The sequence below is a fragment of the Ciconia boyciana genome, chromosome 3 (genome assembly GCF_034638445.1).
Source record: "Ciconia boyciana chromosome 3, ASM3463844v1, whole genome shotgun sequence".
In the NCBI taxonomy this organism is placed as follows: Eukaryota; Metazoa; Chordata; class Aves; order Ciconiiformes; family Ciconiidae; genus Ciconia; species Ciconia boyciana.
The window spans coordinates 119780015-119800394 of NC_132936.1; the positions used below are offsets into that span (position 1 = coordinate 119780015).

General features: G+C 40.7%; 1 protein-coding gene across 3 annotated transcripts in view; it reads left to right on the forward strand.

Annotated features, from left to right (window-relative positions):
- Positions 1-1980: 1980 nt before the first annotated feature.
- The window catches only part of KIF16B (kinesin family member 16B), a 147783-nt gene continuing 129383 nt past the window's right edge, over positions 1981-20380 (forward strand). For 2 of the 3 annotated variants that reach the window (XM_072857417.1, XM_072857419.1), the window contains exons 1-3: positions 1981-2164; positions 18301-18370; positions 19394-19507. In XM_072857417.1, the coding sequence (XP_072713518.1) occupies positions 2118-2164; positions 18301-18370; positions 19394-19507 (231 nt within the window). In that variant the 5' untranslated portion in view covers positions 1981-2117. The remainder of the gene's footprint in view (positions 2165-18300; positions 18371-19393; positions 19508-20380) is intronic. The other variant, XM_072857420.1, reaches the window with a different exon arrangement.

Genomic DNA, 20380 nt, shown 5'->3' on the forward strand with positions numbered 1-20380 from the left:
CTATACCTTTGGGGTTAAACGTGGGGTCCTTCTGTCTCTTACATTCCCTTCTCCGCTCTCCTCCTTTTCTCAGGCCATCTCATTCATCTACACGGTCCTGGTTGCCACCAATGCTAACATCACTCTTCAGCTGATGTTTTTACTGTCATCCCCCTTCCCCTTTTTGGAGACAGTCAGTTGTTAGTAGGAGTCACTAAGGATGAGCTCTGAGAAGGTCTGAGACCTTCTCCTGTGTTTTGGCAACCGTTTTTTTGACTTGTCAAGCCAGTAACTCCTAATGACTTGAATGCAACTGTGTTTGTATAGCATCTTAAATGGTGTCTCCATCCTGGGTGTGGGTTCCAGGCACTGACAACTCCAAACAAACAAAAATATTTATTATTTATGATAATATTACTTATCCTGCTTTTTAATGTTGCCTTCTTCATGGTTGCTCTTTACAAGCCATACATTCTGCTGCGGCTGGCTGCTCCGCAGGGCAGGACGTGCCTAGCTGGTGCCGGTGGAGTGGTTATCCCCTCCCGGGGCACCGGCACCGCAGCTGTTTCTGAGGCCTCGTTAGGGTTTTTCATTACTTAAGCATGGTGTGAGGGGTCCTGCCTCAGCCTGGTCCAGGCTCCAGCTGCTTCTCTGAAGGCAGTGAAGATGGTGGTGCTCCCGGCGGGGGCCTGGCTGGTGTAGGTTTGGTGTGAGGTATCCAGCTCCCCGTGCAGGATGCATCCCCTGGGACGGGGGCTCGCGCCGCTGCCCGGCCTCGCGACGTCCTGGGCATCTGGGGTGGATGCCCAGGCTGGGTTTCTGCAAACACAGCTGAGGGCATGGCTGCACCTTAATGGACATTTGAATTTACCCTTTTTTTACTTCTGCTTTTCTCTGAGCTGACCATAATCAGCTTTTTCTTCTTATATGCAAAGGACAGAGTCAGTGCAGATACCTATTGGGAGAGCTGCTGTGTGCCCTATTATAAGTAGTAAAAAAATAACAACCCAGATTTATCATGCCGTAGACATAAATATTATTATCTGGCTGCGATGCACACTGCTTAACCATTCCTGTCTCCTGGAAACATTTCCTTCCTTCGCTGAGACAGTGCCGTCTGTGTCCGTGCTTTGCCGAGCGCGTCCCTTTGGGCAGCGCACTGAGGTGGGGGGCCGGGTCCAGGCCCTGTCCCCAGCCCCCCGGTACCAGCGTGGCGGCTGCCTGGCCTCGGTGGTATCTCACCGGCGGCTGCCTGGCCGAGTGTGACAGGCATTGCGCACACAGCTGTGTTTTAACACCTTCTCTTAAACACGTATGTCTGTATATACATGTATATAACCAAGGACAAAAAAGAGCTATAGTTATATATGGATATATATGTAGATACATCTAGAAATATACGGACGTACACATCTATATTTCTACATAGACATCTCTTCCCGCCATATATAGGTGTATATATAGGAGTAGGTATATATACAGCAGTGTGTGTATAAATACAGGGAGACAGATATGGGGTGTATATAGGGGTATATATATAGGTGGGTATATATATAGACACCCCTACCTACAACCCTATATCTTCCTATATATAATGGAGAGATATATATTTATAGGGGGTGTGTGTGTATATATACGTATATATATGCATATACACCCCCCCAAATATATGTCTCTCTCTATGAATCTATCTATATACACCTCAGGGGACGGCCCTGCGGAGAAGCGCCCACCCACGGTAACTGCGGCTGCCCCCGTACCCCTCCTCCCCAATCCCCCCCCAGCCTCCTTCTTCTTCTTCTTCTTCTTCTTCTTCTTCCTCCTCCTCCTCCTCCTCCCCCTCCCCTTCCTCCTCCGCCCCGCCGCGGCCAAGGGCGGGGCCGCGCGGCCGGCAGGAGCAACGCCTTGCGACGTTGTTTGTCCCTGCGCTGCCCCCATAGCCACCCGGCGGGGCGGACGCTGCGGGGGGCGGGCGGGGGTTGCCATAGCGACATGGCCTAGGCCGGGGGGCGGCCTGCGCTCGGCCCCCGGGGCGGGCGGGGCGCGGGTCGGCGGCGAGGGCCAGGCCGGGCGGGGCGAGACCGGGCCGGCGGCGGCTGGAGCAGGTGCGGGCCCGAGCGGCCCGGCGGGGATGAGCCATGGCTTCGGTGAAGGTGGCCGTGCGAGTGCGGCCCATGAACCGCAGGTGAGTGCAGCCCGGCGGCGGGGCCACCCTGGCCTTTCCCGCGCCCCGCTCCTGAGGGGCGGCGCGGCCCCGGGCGCGGGGGCGCAGCCCTTGAGCCGCCGCCGCTCGCCGGGGGTGCGTGAAACTCCGTGTCCCACCTGTGCAGGCGGTGACAGCCATTACCGAGGTGGAGGGGGAGCTCTGCCGGGGACTTCAGGGGTTTCTTGGCGCTCGGCTGAGCGGCTCTGCGTGGCAGGAGCGGCTGCTGGGAGCGCTTCTCCTCCCCGGCAGGCTGGGAAGTAGCTCCCTCGTTTTGCTGGAAGGTGTGGGGCCTTTCCTGGAAAGTTCAGCCTGTCATGGTCTTAAGCATTGGTTTGTCTGATCCCTTTATAATGACGGAAAGGTTACTTTGGTGAAGATAGGAAACTATTGAGAGGCAAGAGCCTGCCAAGAGTGTGCAACCAGGCTTCTAAAACGTGAAAGAAAGCTCCTTCTTCGTTTCATCTAGCAACTGCAACCCCTTCTAAGGTTACTTTGGTGAAGACGGGAAACTGTTGAGAGGCAAGAGCCTGCCAAGAGTGTACAACCAGGCTTCTAAAACGTGAAAGAAAGCTCCTTCTTCGTTTCATCTAGCAACTGCAACCCCTTCTACCTACTTGAAAGAGAGAGATTGTTGTCTAGTTCATTTGTAATGCCAGCTTTTATGGAGGAGCCATTGTAGTAAAGGTTATTAGTAGGCTACTTAAGCTCGAAGTATAAAAGAGGCAGTCCGCCCCATTTACTGTGTTGACAAGAGTTTATCACCCACTTCCTGACATGTGTCCAAGAGATAAACACTGTTTTCTTTGGAGAAATAAATACATAACATGCACAATGGAGTTAACTTTTAATGATATAATTTAAGAACCATATGTAGAAGATTATCAGATTCTACTGGCAGTGCTCGCTTTCTCTTGTTCTGGAACGATGTAGCCAGTTAAAAAGAAAAGTGTTTTAAAAGCATAGGCAGCCAATGAGGCTCCCACCCTTCCTTTCACTTGATCTGATTCAGGTATTTAAAAAAAAAAATTGCCAAGTTCTGAAAGTCAGTTGATATCTTGTAGTTTTCAGTGGGGGAAAAACAAACCTTATGAAAATGAAGTTGATGAAGGTTGGAAGGGGAGAATATTGCAGGTTGGTTTCAAGTAGTTTAGGCAGTCTGATGGAGCTGAGTGGTTAGAGGTCAGGGTTGGTGAATAATCTTGTCATACCCTCCTGCTTCCTTCCTCTCCCTCCCCTGAGTTTAACCATATGGTTCTTACAAGTTTTTAAAGTTATTCTATATATACACACTTCACTTTTAGTGAAGGTCTTTAAAGTATTGATAAGACTTGTTATTTGTAATGTTTTGGTAGTACGGACTACTACTTTGTTTGTGGACTAGAACCATGATCTGCTAAGAGACAGAAGAGAGAGGGAAATGGAAAGCATATGACAGAAGGGAAAAGGGCTGGTAATTGTTGTAGGCAGTGGAAACACCAACTGATAAAGTGTGAGTAGGATTTTGAAAGTGTTGTGGCAAAAGAATATTTCAGACAATGTCTCTGGACCTCGTGTCTAGAATGCACATGGGAGGATAACTTGGATGGGGCTAAATCAGAGCATACCTGGAAAATAATGAAAATTGCGATATGATGGAAAAGAAAGAGCCTAAGAGCGGGGCAGGCAGGGGCCTGGTGTGATCAACGTTGTCTTTGACACCGTGTACTGAGTGGCAATGAGTAGGATGTGAATAAACTTATTCTGAAAACTAGAAAGTGTCTGACTATGGAAATAAGCAAACTGTGAAGAGCCTTCCAGTTCAAGTTGTTAAAACCTTGCTATTTATGGGATGGTGCTTGATGTTTATAAAACATTATCAGGAAGCTGGATGCAGTGTCATGGGATGTTGCTTCTAAGTCTTGATTTTTCAGAGGCACGGTTGCTGTTCGCCATGGCACCCAGTACTGCAGCCCAGGAGTGGTGCTGGGGTTGGTGGTGCTCCTCACCTTCAGTCAGTGCTGGACTCATGTGCTGTATATTGTAAAACTGCGATCCTAAGCCTTAGAGGATGCAATAGCTTTTTCTGTTGCAATAGTGAAGGTATTGTGAACCATAAGCCAGGAGCAGTAATGGTATTTTGCTTATATTGGTTTCCCCTGTACATGTCTTTGCTCAGCTGTGCTCCCTTTGCCTTTATGGGTCACTGCAGTGTTTTACGGCGGAAGGACCTTTCTGCCCATTCAAAGGAATTTTCCCAATTGGGTGTTCATGCTGCAGCACGTATTTTCAAAATCTTTAACCACGATACTCTATAGAGTTAAATTTAATTTCGTGTGTGTGTCTCTAAATTTGGTTTGGCTTGTTCAAAGCTTAATCATATAATGCAGCTTATTTCATGAGTCATTTTTAATTAGAGAAGACAGAGTTAATGAATGGCTCTTGGTAAGGCTCCTGCATTATGGAGCAGTTGCGCTGTGTGGTGTCATAGCACTGCTAATTGTGTAATAAGTCATGAACATAGATCTTGGAATGAATCATGTGATAGGGAGGGGGTTGTTGTTTAAGGATTACTTGCTGTTCCATTGCTTAGATGACAAACTTCAGTCTTTTTTTTTAATTTTTTTTTTCCTTCTGCTGTGATTTATTTTGAGTCTTCTCATTCTCTGGCTTCACCTGGAAGGAATTGGTTCATATCAGTGCTGTTGTCAAAGCCCTTGACCTTTCTTCTTAAAGTAGTTAACATCCCAAATTGTGTTATGCAGAGGTTACACTAGAGGTTTTTGACTGTATCTCTGGATAATGTAACAAAAATGATGCCTAATGGCTTTACAGTTACTGCTTTGAAGCCAGTTGTGAGTGTGAGCTTAGAAAGTTCAGTTACTTGGTGAGTCTCCATCTATCCTTTGGTTTTCCTAATGCAATACCGAATTGCAATGACAGCCTTTCAGTCTGTGCTTGTATTTTAATGTTACTGTAAAGGGGCTAAAAACCTGCCAGATGGCAGAAGACTAGGTTTGCTTCATCAAGTAGAAATCTGCAGGGAGGTGAGGTTGAGTGGCTGATGTATTTTGCTCTGGCAAATTAGTGGTTTTGGTCACCATTATTTCAAAGGTTCATTTTCCAAAACAGTCATTAGAAGCATTCATTTATTGTCTTATAATTTGGAGGACTTGACTGGAGAATGCCACACTTGGTCCCACAAAATGCAGTTTCTCATCAAGATTCTGTCATTCCTCAGAATGGCCGTTTCCTGTGCAAAATAATGGGATTATAGAGAAGTACTTTTGAGGTACTTTTCTGTTCACATACTGAACAGACGACTTTGGGTTGCTGGTTACTAGTCACTGTCTTCTGCATAGTGTGAGATATTCAGGATCCTGTTAAGCCTAACCTAATTCTGGCTCTCTGTTTTGTATTAGGGACTGCGTCTGCACAGTTCAAATACATTGCTTTATGTTCATCTGTTCAGAGTCTTTTAAGAAGAATAGGAGGGTAGTCTTTTCTTACTTCCATTTTATGTCACAATTTCTCTGCATGAAAACTAGAATTCAATTAGTGTTCAGGAAAACCACTTTTAAACGTTTTTTTCATCAGGTAAGTAAAACCATCTAAAGTATGCTAAATAAGAAAAAATACTTTGATATTTAATAAAAGAAATATCAACTTGATTCTTTGAGATATTATCACCAATTCTTATGCCCCTCTATTTCTTACACCTGATAGCTCTGTTCTGTTTGGCTTTTAATTCATGAAGTAATAGGGGAAAACAAGCTTTTTCTGATTTTTATCTTTTTATCTTTTTCATATGTTTCTTGCATAAGCTATTTGCATAAGCTAATTATTGTATTTAACTGGTTGAACAAACTAAACGGGGGTCATATGTTGTCCTTACCTGCAGAAGATGCAGTTGACATAAGAATGTGGATTTGCACTGCAGTAAGTTCTTCTTCCCTGTGCTTGTCCAGTGCTCCCAGTGTTTTTAAATGTTTATTTAAATGACCTGTGTAGACTTTCCCACAGCTCTGTTGTTATTTCCAGTATAATGAAATAGAAATTCCAATTTGATTTAATTTTTAAATGATCAATTTTTAACCCTGCATGCACACACTCCTTAGATTTGCTCTCCAAATGGAAGTGACTGATGGGGATGGCAGAAATGCATGTCAGTGGCTGTAGTGCTTTACGTGGTTATATGGTCATTCACAATTACCACATGAAGATTAACAGCTTTTGTGTTTGATAGTGGGGAGACAGAGAAAATATGTTTTATTGCTCAGAGAAGGCTTTTGCGTGACTCTGGGATTTGTTTGGATTAAAGCCATGCCAATGTCAATACTCCACAAATACGTTCTACACGCTTATTCATTAGACGTAAGGCTGGCTCTCTTGGTTTTACATTATTACACGTCTCACTTATGCTTGTAAGTCTAAGTAACTCCTCTGTGTGCAGAGCTGGAGTCAGAGTACCTTGGAAGTTTAGGACCAACGTTATATTATCTTTAAAAATAACTGCTTGCACAATCCAAGCCTTAGTATCAGTAGCAGAGTTTTCAACGGCTCAAATTAATATAGCAATGCAAAGGACAGAGATATAAAAGAAGCTGTTTCATTTTACAAGGAACATGTGACTAGATGTCATTGTAGCGGCAAAAAGAGATAAACAAGAAACCAGTGAAGAGCTGGCTGAAATCTCAATTTCCATTCTGAATGTTTACAAGTGATTTAGGTAGGAGCTTACTGGGAGTATGAAAGTTATAATTAACTATCTATGGTTTTTAGAATTGGGAAGAGAAGCAAAAGAAATACATGGAGAATATATTACAGAATTTCCAATGCAGGGAAGAGGGGAATGAATTGGTGTCTCATGATGAATTGCTGTGTCTAAAATACAGGTTACTGTGTATGTTTTTCATTTTCATGAATTTATAAAGAAGGACTGTTTTGACAAAATATGTATAACATCAGTGTAACACAGGTAGAGTGAGAAAAGATGGGGTGATTACAAGCAAGGACACCCATAGTTACCATATTTGTCTCTGAAGTGCATGGTGAAATTTTTGCTGCGTCTGTTTCTGAGCACTGATTGTTGATTGTTGCTCTTAAGAGGATCCGGAGTGATAACAGAAACATAACTCAGAGCTTAAATATGGCCAAGTGTTGCAATACTGTCACTTTCTAAACTACAGCACTGATGAGGATAAGCCATTTATCAGCAAGCTGAGTTTGCTATTTCTTATGTTAAGTCTTTGAACTTCTGTTTTAATAATGGTGCTTGTGATTTGATTTACAATCATGTACAATTTCTCTACTATAAAAATAAGTTGAAAGATCTGTAAGGATAGCTGAGGCTCTAGTGTGCTTGGGATGAGCGTACCTCTCTCTTGCCTCTGCCTTTATCTGTGGGTGAGTCCAAATCCAATAAAAATCTACTTTGATGCTGAGTTGGCAAGATTAACTGTTCTGAATGTGACTTTTTCACCTTGCTGTGGTTCGTGTCCAAAACCTTGAACCCACTTAATGACCTCCAGCAGATTTTTCCTTTGGGAAACTGTTCAGAGTAGATATACTTCTCTCCCTGAAAGTAAGCTATGCATACGTATATATCTATCTATCTATCTATATATAATGACCTTCATCAGCCCGCTACTTCTGTTGTTAGCGTTGGACCAGTGCATAAAGGTGTAGACTCTGATCTGAGTTCTGGGATCATGTAAGGTTGATACTAAGAGAATGTGAAGTCCAAAATTAAAAGTATGTTTGGTTTTGTAAGGTACATGAAGAAATGGTTTTATTTTCTATTTATTATCTCTCACCTCTTCAAGAGAATACAACAGTAGTTATGAGTTTTTATTCTTCAGCGTGGTCATCCTCACCTCCTCAGGACAGGTCCCTTAGTACAGGGAAGACCAGAGGGGTGAGCATCAGCATGACAACATACATGTCATCTCTCCATAATAATCACTGCCTTTTAACTGACCTGAGTGAAGGTGTGCTTAGCAGATGGGTTATGATTGGCAATGGCTTGGTGATGCCCAGTGGGTATGGCCAAGTTCTGGAGTGGGGTTAAGAGCAGGGGGCTGCTTCATTCATTTGGCCTTGGCAGCTCAGCACAGTGAGGCTGCCAGAAGTGAAAGAGCACAAAACTCTGGTACTTGTTCAGTTGTGAGAAAGAAGTGTAGAATATGATTTGTGTTTCCTGATAGGTGAAACAAAATGATCGTTGTATGGCCATGTTACCTGATTGTTTAAGGTGCAGGACTTTGAGAGAGAGGAAAGGAGAGATAGGCAGGACACACAGGTGGGCCTGTTCTGAAGGGGCTGTTGGTCCCTGGTTTTGATGGTATCTAACCAGCGCTAGGGAGGGCTCCACTTGTTAAATGTGTTGAACGTGTGCTCTTTGAGCACAGGTACCAACAATAAATTGTGACATAAACGTTTGTAATTATGTAAAAATGCCCTCAAAGATGATAAAAGTCTCAGTGATGGTGGTTTATGGCTGTTGTTATTGCCGTCTGTAGTTCTGGAATAAAGGTGCAATTGAGCGAGCAGTGTTTGCTAGGAAACATAGGTGCTATATGTATTGTGAGGCTCCTTTAAATGGTATCTATGGGGATTGTTTATTTGAGAAAGGGATGTAGTAAGTTGTGTTATCAAGCTGCAAGCTGGCCATTTGAAAATGGAAGAAAGGCTGGAGAACTTCCTGTTGAAGCAAATGAAGTAGAAACGACAGCTTGCTCACAGCAGAATATTGACTCAAACTTGTAAGGACTAGAAAAGAAAAAAATAGAGAAGACCATAGTGGGCTTACAGAAAAGTCTTGGTTGTCATTGGCAAGGATAAGTAAGAAGTGATGGAAGTCTTATAATCTATATAGTAGCATGGGAGATGGTTGGTTTTTAAGTTTTACGTTTTTTTTGGCATAAGGGCAATAAGTAGTAGATAAATAGTTCAGACCTGGTTATGTAGGAATGGAAGAAGCGGCAGCCATGAGGTGGGGGGAAAATGCCAAAGTTATTTTACTCAGTAGTATAAAGAGAACTTTGTGAATGTAAAGCAGAATAGTCGCTCTCCTGAAGAGTTTAAATCTCAAATGATCTGGCCATGTTTTGCTAAGGGGTGGTAAAATGCAGTATTGGACGGCTGTGTTAAGGAGCGGGGCCTAATGAGAGTATGGCCTTTGCTAAAATGAGAAGTTAAAGCCAAATAGAGCAGCCAACACCAAGTATGATAGTTGGATGGGAATTTGGATGCCACAGGTCAGGATATTCTAGAAAAACTTGTTGGACTCTCCTTAGGCTTTTCCACAACAGCAAATGTCAGCAGCCCTGAAGCAAGCTGAAACTTAGGGGTAAGAGCAATAGAGAATGCCAGCACACTCTGGCGGCTTTGTTTTGCTAGAGTTTCTCACCTGTGCTGAAGTATGCAGTCTTTGAACATCAGTGCCTTGTTTTCCTCTTCTTTCTATGCCTTTTTTCTCTGTGGTTAATCTTTGAAGTTTTTCTGCTTAGAAGTGATGAATTTGAACTTAGGAGTGTGCTACAATCACAGTGCAGTTCTTTGTTTGCAAATATATTGCAGAGCCAAACACTGAAGCTGTGGTTGGTGCTTCCCCCAGCGAGCCCCTGCATCAATATCTCGTAAAGTCTTGTTTCTGGAACCTTGTTATCTGAATTATGTTGGAAAAGATCAACAAAAATGACGGGAATCATCGATTCAAAAAATATCAAGCTAAACACGTACTCTGTGTTATGACTACCCGAATAGATTAGGAGATGCAAATCTAGAAATATTTGCAGGGCTTAAATGTTGAAAAGAGGAATTAAATATTTAGTTATGGCTCCTTCATAATATCTTGGGAGTAATGGAATGAAGCTAATAATGGATCAGCTTAAACTGTATCGAAGGAATTACTGCTAATGAGATAGTGCAGGTTGTGGAAGAGTCTCCCGAGGGGAATGAAAGCCCAGGTGGTTGGGAAGAGCTAATTCCTTTGAAGAAAGTCATTACAGGAAATGATCTTGCTTGAATGGGAAGGTAAGACTAGACCTGGGTGACTTTTAAGGAGCTCCTGTGTTTGCTGTTCTGCCTCTGACTTTCTCTGTGGTGGTTTTTGCACAGCTTTATGCATACCCAGTTTATTCTCTGTCCTGTGTAGTCTTTAAAATGGGATCTTGCCATTGTTATGTATGAAACGAGATATATCAGGGAAGGAGAGTCCCAAATGCAGAGCTTCATCCTTGTGTCGGTGAGCAGCAAAACTGGAGCAGACTTGATCGCTGCGGAAGGAGCTCTAAAGAGTTTCAGCAAAATACTGGGTTCCCATTAACTGGCAAGTTAATGGCTGGGACTGACTTGCATAAACCATTGGAGATCGGGAAGACCGCATATAGCCTCTGTTTACATGTGCTTATTTTTCTGTCCTTTTTAGTGCTTTAGTGCAAATGCTTCAAAAGCTTTTCAAGCCTGTAGGATTTGTCACAATCGCTACCTTGTTTTGTCTGTCCCCCTCCCTAGCATTGAAGAACAAAGACCTTCCAGTGCCAGCGGGGCCAGAGCACAGTGGCAGCGTGGGCACATGTGGGGCAACATAATTAAACGGGCCTCATTTACAATTTCTAATCCCCAAAACTTTACAATCTTAAGCATTTTGAACTTAAAAACCTAGTTTTAGAATAGCGTTTCCTAGTCAATATATTTCAGTATTATCAAACATACTGCCAGGTTACCTATGCATGTTGTATCACTAAAATAATGAACAATAAAATATTTTCAAACTCTGCTTTTTGTTGAGAGCTCCCTGAGACCAGCAGAGAAAAAGGTAATGAGTCTCTCTATTGTAGCTTTCCTGATGAAATGAAGTGAGAGAAGGGTGAGTCTGTTGGTTTCTCAGGCTTTGTTTATTTGAACTTAAGACCAGTTCTGAAATAAATGGGATTAGCACTCAGCTGTTTTAACCTAACTGAGCTTTTGAACTCAAAGACTTTTAGAAGTCTGAGTGTCTGAAAGGCAGGTATTGTTGGTAAGAACAGCTGACTGAATTGAAGAGCAAAGTCCTCTATTTTGCAGTAGCTATGAATACAAAGCCAGGGTTATTTATTGAGAGAGGGTTTTTCAGAGTTATCGAACAGAAAGAGGGCGTACATGGCACTTGATGATTGCTGATGGGCTGAAGTTCTTATTGTTGAAGACTCAGATACTTCAAATATTGGCTTTATGAAGACTCTTCTCCAACGAGTTTATGTTGTAAATACAAAGCAACAGTGAGATACAGAACCTGGAGTACACCCATCATTTTTCTGTATGCTTACACATTTGAAAGATATTTGTGCTTAGATAACTGAAGTAATTTGTTGTTCAATCCAGATTGCTTGTATGTGTCTCAGTTGAGGAAAAGAATGACAGAACAACAGCCTTATGGATTACTTGAGGGGCTGATAGATCTGTGAGGTCAGGCACAGTATTTTTTTTTTTTTTCCTCAATTTCTAATTCGAGGACCTTCTGCCCCAAAAGACAAGGACACTGCAGGGAAACAATGTGATTTCTTTGAATTGCATTCTGCTGTACACAAGAGGTTAAGTCAGTACTGTCTTTAGGACTTGGAATAGCAGGAGTAAAAGAACAAATCAGAAGAAACACAATATTAAAAGCAAAATATCACGTGGACTAAAATCCAAGAGTCCTAGAGAAACTTCATAGTGTCATAATAATTACAACCAAATTCCCGGATGTCATTCAAATCAACTTGGTTGTGTCTGAGGTCATATTTTATGTTGCTTCTGCCAAAGATGGACGTTTGCTATGTTTTCTTAAAGGCTGACATCAGAGATGTGTAAGAGGGGTTTCACACGTGGATATCTTAAAACTTATCTATGCGAGACTAGTTACTACTGGTAAGACCATTACCGAGCCTGGTCTGACTCCATCTACGCAGGCAAAGCAGAAAAGTTGCTGTTAAGGTAGTCTGCTGATTGAAGCTTAAGTATTTTTCAGGTTATTATGCGATCGTTGACCCTGGCATGTGTGGATACAGTAACTTTTTTTTTTTAAGTTAGGTGTTCCTGATGATTTAAAAATTGCTTATGTGGCTACCCGCCAGACCTGATGTGAGTTGTTGGGAGGTGAAGTCTACCTATAATATTATTAAAAATACAAATTTAAAAAGGAGGTCAGGTACATGATTTAATGTAGTGACCCGTCTGTATGTGTTAGCACAAGCGTGCACAGTTTCCCCAAAAAAGCTAGATACCATTTGACAGAAGACAGCACAAGGACACCTGTATGTTCATTTTCCAGGAGAGCCTTACTGCTGTAGATTAAACTACTGCCTTTCAGTACTGTTGGTAAAATTTATTCTTATGGCTAAAGGCATTTAATCTAGGTTGTCCTTCATACAAGAACTGATATGTGTGTACTAGTATATAAACTAAGGGAATATTTCTGTTTCATGAGATGTACAAGATTTCCCTGTTTCTGCATTCTCTCTCACTGGGTTTATTATTTTGGTTTCAGCTGCACTGTGAAGAAAGTTCTGGGAGTAGCAGAACTCTCTTTTAACTATTTGCAAAGTTTGCCAATGCTTTTTATAAAACCAGTATCACAAAAAGGAACGTGGGTATCATTATAAGTCTGCACTAGCAAATAAAGATAATGTTGCTCACAGAAAAACTTATGCCCACACAAAATGTGCTTTATGACAAAACTCTCTTTTAAAGTACCAAGTACATGCACAGTTTCTTTCTCTTACTGAGACACAATCGCAGTCGTATCCATAGAAAGGTATTTCTTTTAACTTCAGGCCCCAGGAATTTTTTCTGCTGCTTTCTTGTCTGGCTTGAGGTGAAACTTGAGAGAGATTGCACTGCCTGTCTGTCAGCCAGTCCAGTCCCATCTAGCAGCTTTTGAATGTGTTGGCTAATGTCAGCCAGATTTGACAGCTTGGTAGAGGTCTTGAAGATAACGAAGATGTGTTGTTCAGAGAAAACAGGCAGCTGTAAAAGAGTCTGCAGAGCTCTCCCGAATGAGGGGAGGGCTGCAGCCCTTACCAGCTATCAGAGGATCCACCTAGGAACTCCCCTCAAACCAAATTCGAAGGACATCTGATTGCAGTCGTGCTGCTTGATGTACAATGTATAGTTGTTAACTTTTAAACTATATTAGTGTAAACATAGCTTCAGCCATTTGATTATGGGCTTGTGGCCATATCAGTGAACAGCATGGAGTCACTTTGAGCTCCGGATATGCTGGGCTATTGCCCTGCTATCGAGACAACTGTGATTTTTTTATACAGTGTAATAGTGTAGTACTGGTGGCTCACGTCACAGTGGATTCCCAAAATCTTGTGACTAAAACAGATTGCTTGACTCAGCCAATGTTATACTGAAACTACTTGTTATTGATGTTTATGGAAAAAATTACTTTAACCCAAAGGGTAATGAAGATGTTTTACAGACAGACCACCAGATTTATGTTTTTAACTGCACCTAGATATGGAATCACATTTAAAAAAAATGTACTTTCTACAAAATGATTTGATAAGCATTGAAGAAGTTAAAAAAAACAACCACAAAACCAAAAAAACCCCTCTGGGTAGGAAAGAGAAATTATGTGATATTTCAGATTGCACCAACGTTACTTTTCCTGTAGTTACAGAAAATAACAAAGAATTTATTGTGTAGGAGGGTTTTTGTTTGACTTTTTAAAGCATACAGTTGAATTGAATGATCCCCTTTTAGGAGTTACTCAAAGAAAGGAAAGTGCTCTTGGTCCATGTAAAATTCAATAGGACATCAAGGCATACGTACAGTTAGTATGTTACCAAGCTACAAGAAAAAGCTGAGTTCTTTCTGTGACACGCTTTGTGCTTGTTTTTCAGTTACATCTACCTTGATTTCTCCTGGTCATTACGCAACCCTCATGCTCTCACTTTGTGACCCCAGAAATACACCTGGGTAGTGAACAAGCAGAGTGATAAAATAGGAAATCCATAACATTGTGCCTAAAATGTGAACGTAAGAAGTAGCAGGCACTTTGCTGAAAATAAAAGCCATTGAGCATGGTTGAGTTGCTTTTACAAGTGCTCAGACTATGTTTTTGAGTAGTTGAAAAACAAAATTGCACATCTGCTCTTCAGTATAATCCTTTTCCAATAGATGTTCCATTAGTTGTCTACAGGTAAGTGAATTTCCAAGAGTATATTTTACAGACCCTCTGTTTTGACACAGAGGTGCTCTGCAGGCAGTCAGGTAGTGCCTGTGTCCGTGTCTGTGCAGCCTTGGAGGTTTGCTGAAGTGGTCTTTTGAAACACTATTTGGGAAAACTGATTGCACTTTTCTGTCCTGTCCTCTTTTGTTTTCCCCTCCCGTGCCCCAGATGAAATGTGTCTCATTCTTTCTGTTCTCTTCTTGGAGTCATGTCTGACAGGTATTGTGGTAATCACAACTGATTCCCATAGTATCAATTTAATGGAAAACATAATATCATGATTTTCTAATGGGATAAGCTATAATAAATGCTCTAGTGTCTGAATAATACAGAACAGATTAATAAAAAGCCACAGTTTAAATAACTGAACCTTCCATTGAAGGAGCTTAAAGGAAGGAACTTAAAGATGAACTTGGAAAAAGATCAAACACGTTTTGCATGTCTGTAATAGGGATTTTTCTAAAGCTTCCCTTGTTGATTTATATTTGAGGTAACAGTGCTTTTCCATGCTCTTCTCCCTGCTCTCTGTGGGAGGATCTTCAGCAGCCATTGAAAGTTGCCTTGAAATCGGGAGATACTGCTAACATTTGGCTGCCTGTAGTATGATTTCAACTAGATGCCCATGGAGGTGCAAAAACTGCTCTGGTCTTTGCCCTGAAAATAAGCAGGGAATATAATGGAAGGAGAGAAAGAAACTTGACGTAGAGATATCTACATTGCAGCTTCTTCCAGGAAGCTGCCTTGTTTTGATATAGCTGCTGAATCATCTTCAGTTTGGGGCAGTTCTTCATAACCCACGTGCCGCTTGTGATAAAGAGAAATTATTAAAACTTTGCCCAAGTAAGCCATTTATCAACTTATCTCATTACAAGACAAGTATACTAGTTCTTTTAAGTGTATCTTGGTACTAATATTGATATTTTTGATATTAAAATAAAGTGCCAGTGCTATTTGAAGTAGTTTTTCTGATTTTTTTGTCCTTTTTTTTTTTCTTTACCCTCTCCTCCTTGCCATGAATTGCAAGATGACTAGCTGAATTTAGCAATAGTAGAAGGTTAGTAACGGCACTGGGCTGATGTATTTCCTGGTGTCTGTGCCAAGAAACTTGCCTGCTTGATCACTTTGTAGTTTGGTTAGGGGTCACGGGATCATGGGTTTATAAGTTTCCTTCCCTTGTGATCCTGGAACTCCGCGTGGTGTATGAAACAGCAGCAAGAACAGCCTGGAGGTTGGCCTTAAACACTGCTGTGTGAGCAGATTGGGCTTCGGGGGAAGCAAGCTTTCGAAAACCATCAAAGCATTAATTGTGAACTAGTTTTGGCAGCCAGCCCCTGTACGTTGCTTTGTAGTGAAGGGAATGGAGTTTGCAGGGGCAGTGTCTTTGGGTAGTGGCTGGAGCTTGTCTCTGGGCTGAGATAGGGCTGGTGGTTCCTACGGATGCTGGAGGAGCAGCTGGTTGCAGTAGGGTTCTCCTAGCCCTGAAGGTTCTCAGAAGGGTGCCCAGCACTGCGATACAGCTGTTTACAGCCTGAACCTTTAATTAAGGTGGAACTTGCAATCAAAACTTTTTGAAAGGGACTCAGCCCCTGCTGAACTGCATTAAATGAGTGCCTGGAAATAACTGGCATCATGCGAGCAATTTTTTTTTTAATGGGGTCCTCGCAAACTCTTTATGTGTACAATAAATTATACTCGGCTGTCTTATATTAAAATTAAGATTTAGCATTTGATTCCTGTTAATTTTCAATTCTCTCAGGTTGGCTTATGGTTTCTGATCATAGTATTCCTGTTTCAGGTTGTCCTCTCCCTATCCGTTCCCCTGCAAAAATGCAAAATTCTATTTATGAATTTTTTAATTGGCTAGTGCTTTACAAGGCCTTTTTTTTTTTTACTTTGAAATCCTCATTCTTTAATAATCTTTAGTAATATTATCAGTGTTATCACAAAAATTAATGACTGTAGGCTTCTCAGAATTTTGTGTAGTTCATATATGGGTGTTAGACTTTAAACGTTTTGTATCAATTTTCCATTATTGAGTAGCTTTGGGTTTTGTAATATGGAGAGCTGGCTAGGTCTGGGAAGGAAAGCACCAAAATATTTTATTATTTCCCCTCATACACCTCAAGCATGAAGAAATCCGGACACAAAAGCTATAATTCTGGCCCAAACTTCTTCCTGTCTGGAGTCCTTCCAAACTTCCTAGAGGAACTGGGTTACAAATTATATTTGAAACAAATTTTTGTAGGAAGATAGACCATTTATTTGGGCCACATTACTTATTACACCTTTGCTGAACAAATATTTAGAGACAGCTAGAGGCTGTTGAGGAAGCAGGATGAATGGTAGCCATCCACAGGCTGCATTACTGCGATGCCAAAAATCTATTTCTTACTAAAAAATACTATTGGAAACAACTTCTCCATTTCCCTGTTTATTATCCATAGCTGTATTTTAGTATTTCAGTCTCTTAAGTGTAGACCTAGTAAAAGCTACTAAGGATGACATGGGAGTGACTAAGAGGCATCTCTTAAGGCATGCCTCTAATGTTTTTCTATGGTAGATCTAAATTAAGTTGTATAATTCATGCTGTAATTATTACAATTATATATTTTATTAGCTTAGAAAATAACATAATGTGTTGATATTTAAATAAGCACTTTTATTTGCCTGATCTTTATTAATTGATGTAGATTTTAAAATGGGTTTTTGCTTTTCTTTAGTATTTCTACTGGAAAACTGAATGTGACTAGAGGGTAACTGCACAGTCAGCAGATGAGCATACAGTTGGGTGATCCAGTGCACCACGAGGAAGAAAATGTCACACTAAAATCCTGAACTCAGGTCTCCTATTACTAGGAAGAAGTTTCTCTTTTTCAGTTTTGGTTGGTGCAGGTGGATATCCAGTTATCGCTGAGATACCGTGCAATATGCTTAAGCAGCACTTTATTGCTTTAAAGCCCTCTGCTTTCCTTTGCACCAGTTGGGCACACCAGTTTGTCAGGTGACTTAGATGGTTTTGGAACAGGCGTGTCTGTTAGTATTTGGGGGCGAGGTTTTGTATGGAGTATATAGCAGTCTTCCTCTTCTGGCTCTTTTTTTCATGGGCATGTTTTTAATAACACAGGAGATGTTATGCTCAAGGTTGTCATTCAAGAGCAGCCTGTATTACTCTTATGACTAACTATAATGAAATCCCATCTTTAGCAAGCAGGTTGATACATGCTGGTTTTAGACACTAAGCTAACAATTTTTTATGATAGTTTTGAAAATGGTCAGAAACAACTGATGTGAAATAGATGCGGGTGCATGAAAACACTGCTGCAGAGCTGGACTTTTTTTCTTCTTGGAATTGTGCTCTAGGAAGCAACAAACCTGTGTAACACTCCCTTAGTAGCAGAGCCTCTCTCCTGCACTGCCATGATGATCACAGCTCAAAAAATATGTTGGGTACCTCATTTCTAAGAGAGTTTTAAAATACTGGGGTTTTGTGGTTTAAATATTTAGTCCTGTTACCTAGGCCATATGGGTAAATGGGGACTACTGCTACTAGGATGGTGGTAAGAGCCTGGTACAAGATATTGTAACGTTCTGTTTTGTAGTTCCTTAGAGCCACATAATTGACTTCACTGGGCTTTGGATCAGAGTACTTCAAATTATGAATAAACCACTTAATTGACTTGCAGAGTCAAACTTCTGAAGCAGGTTTCCCCAAGCTGCTGCTCTGTTTCTAGATGAAGGGATTTGGAGGCAAGCCCAAGTACTTCAAATATATCCCATAGCAATAAATAAACACTGGTCACAACAATTAAAAAATGAAATAAAAATGGATTCACTTGATAATTGACTGTGGCAAGCAACCTGTTGAGCGGAAATATGACTGTGGATTATTGTGATATGTTTTATTTAACATACTCAAGTCTGATTTTTCTTTCAGGGAGAAAGACCTTAATGCAAAGTTTATTATTTCAATGGAAAAAAATAAAACGACAATCACAAACTTAAAGGTGAGTAAACACACTTTAAAAAAGGAAATCCTGTCTGAATAGCTGCCAAAATATGACTGGACTAAACACTGGTGCTCACTGCACTGTGGAGAACAGCCCTTAGTTTTTAAAATACAGTATTGAAGTAATCCTTTGGGGAAACAGGTTAAACTGTTAACTTGCTGCATTGCAGTTTTCTGAAAACCACTCTATAGACTGTTATCTCGTAGGTTTTTCTAAGGTTTATCACTCTGGTCATTACTTAGCTGGAAGGTGAAAGCCAACAATAAGAGAGAGGTACATGCCTGGTACCTATTAAGCCTTTGCTTCATCTGTAGAAGTTGTCTTCTGGAATTTCCGTGAAAATGAACTAAACTCAAAATACCCATCACTTGCTATAATATTTTGATGGTATATTTTAACATTTCTCTCAGCAAGAGAAATTGTGCACAGCAAATAGGTTTTTGCAAGATAGTTTCCAATGACAAATATATGAAAAGGAATTTCAGTGCGTAGTTTGTTTAGACTGATTCAGATAGCAGTGAATATTGCTGAAATATAGTGCTAGCTGTCATGTCTTGAGAATGATGATAGCCTTAAGCAGCAGGTATGTAACACCATTTTAATCATGACTCCACATAAAATGCTGTTCACAGTGCAAAGGTCTCTCTGGCTCCTATTAATTATATGTGTAGGATAATCCCTGATTATAATCTGTACTTCATATACAGGACTGATTTAACTGAACGTAAGTATTGTGACAAAAATGTACTGTGATGTTAGGAGCAGTAAGCTAAAATCCAAATAGTTCCTGCTGTGCTGTCTTGTAACATGACTGTCCTTGCTGAAGAGTATATCTGTTGCTAATTTTTTCACTGTTGTTGGAGTAATAGGTTAACTTGTCATTATAAATTTCAAAATGTGTATAGACTTTTGTTAAATTTGCATTCTGATTAGTTATTGTAAAATTTTTTTAATTACTTCATCAGGATGTATTGTCCTAGCTCTTTTTTTCTTTTTCTTTTTTTTTTTTTTTTTAAATAGGTACCAGAGGGTGGTACTGGAGACACAGGACGAGAAAGAACGAAGACATTTACCTATGATTTTTCCTATTTCTCAGCAGACAGTAAAAGTCCCAGCTTTGTTTGTCAAGAAATGGTAGGATTACTGAATGTTAATAATAGATTTTTTTCCTTTCCCTTTTCTTTGACTTGAAAGTGTTCTTTGAAACGCCTTTCCATTGAAAGTGTTTCTTGTGTAATTTAGAAATTCCCTAGGTACCTGAGAATTTTAATTTTTTTTTTTTTGTTTTCTTTTAACTTATCTAACATTAAGTGCTGTGTTTTCTAATACAGCAGGCTAAATGCCTTCTTTCTAGTTCTTTTGTCTGATTTGTCTTGTAAGGTCAAGTTAGAAAACTTCTCTGAGTACCAGATTTGTTTTTGAAAAGCTTTTTTGAAAAAATCACTTTTGAGAAACAAGCATGTATCTTTAATTCACTTAGACAGAAACATTCTTCTTATCTGGTTGAAGTGGGCTTTTTTTGTCCAAAAGTCTTGGTGCACATTGAAGAAGATTCTTCTTTCACCTTGAGTATTCAGCTTAGGAAAGGACAAAACTGCCTTTCTTCCTGCACACTCAGAAAATCAAACTCAGAGCTATAGGCATTATTTCGACAAACAGATAGACCCTCCCTGACCTCACATTTCATGTGAACGTTGAACCTTTTTGCTATTTCACATTCCCAAATAAATTTATTAAGTAAAATTCTAGTGTTTTGTGGTTGCTATCTTCTTGTTTGGTTTTGTGGAACTTGGGATGCTCTAAGCTCAAAGTTAGAGGATTTATTTCCCCTTAAAATAATGCAAGGGTTTGCAGAATATCCTGTAATCCAGTTGGATACATACCTTTTTGGTGTGTACCTCATCTATTCTGTAACCCCCCCCCAAATCAGGGATATTGGTGTGGCTAATCCTAAAAAGCCTCAGAATTAAAACTAATAATAAACAATAAGTTGAAGCCAATTTTAAA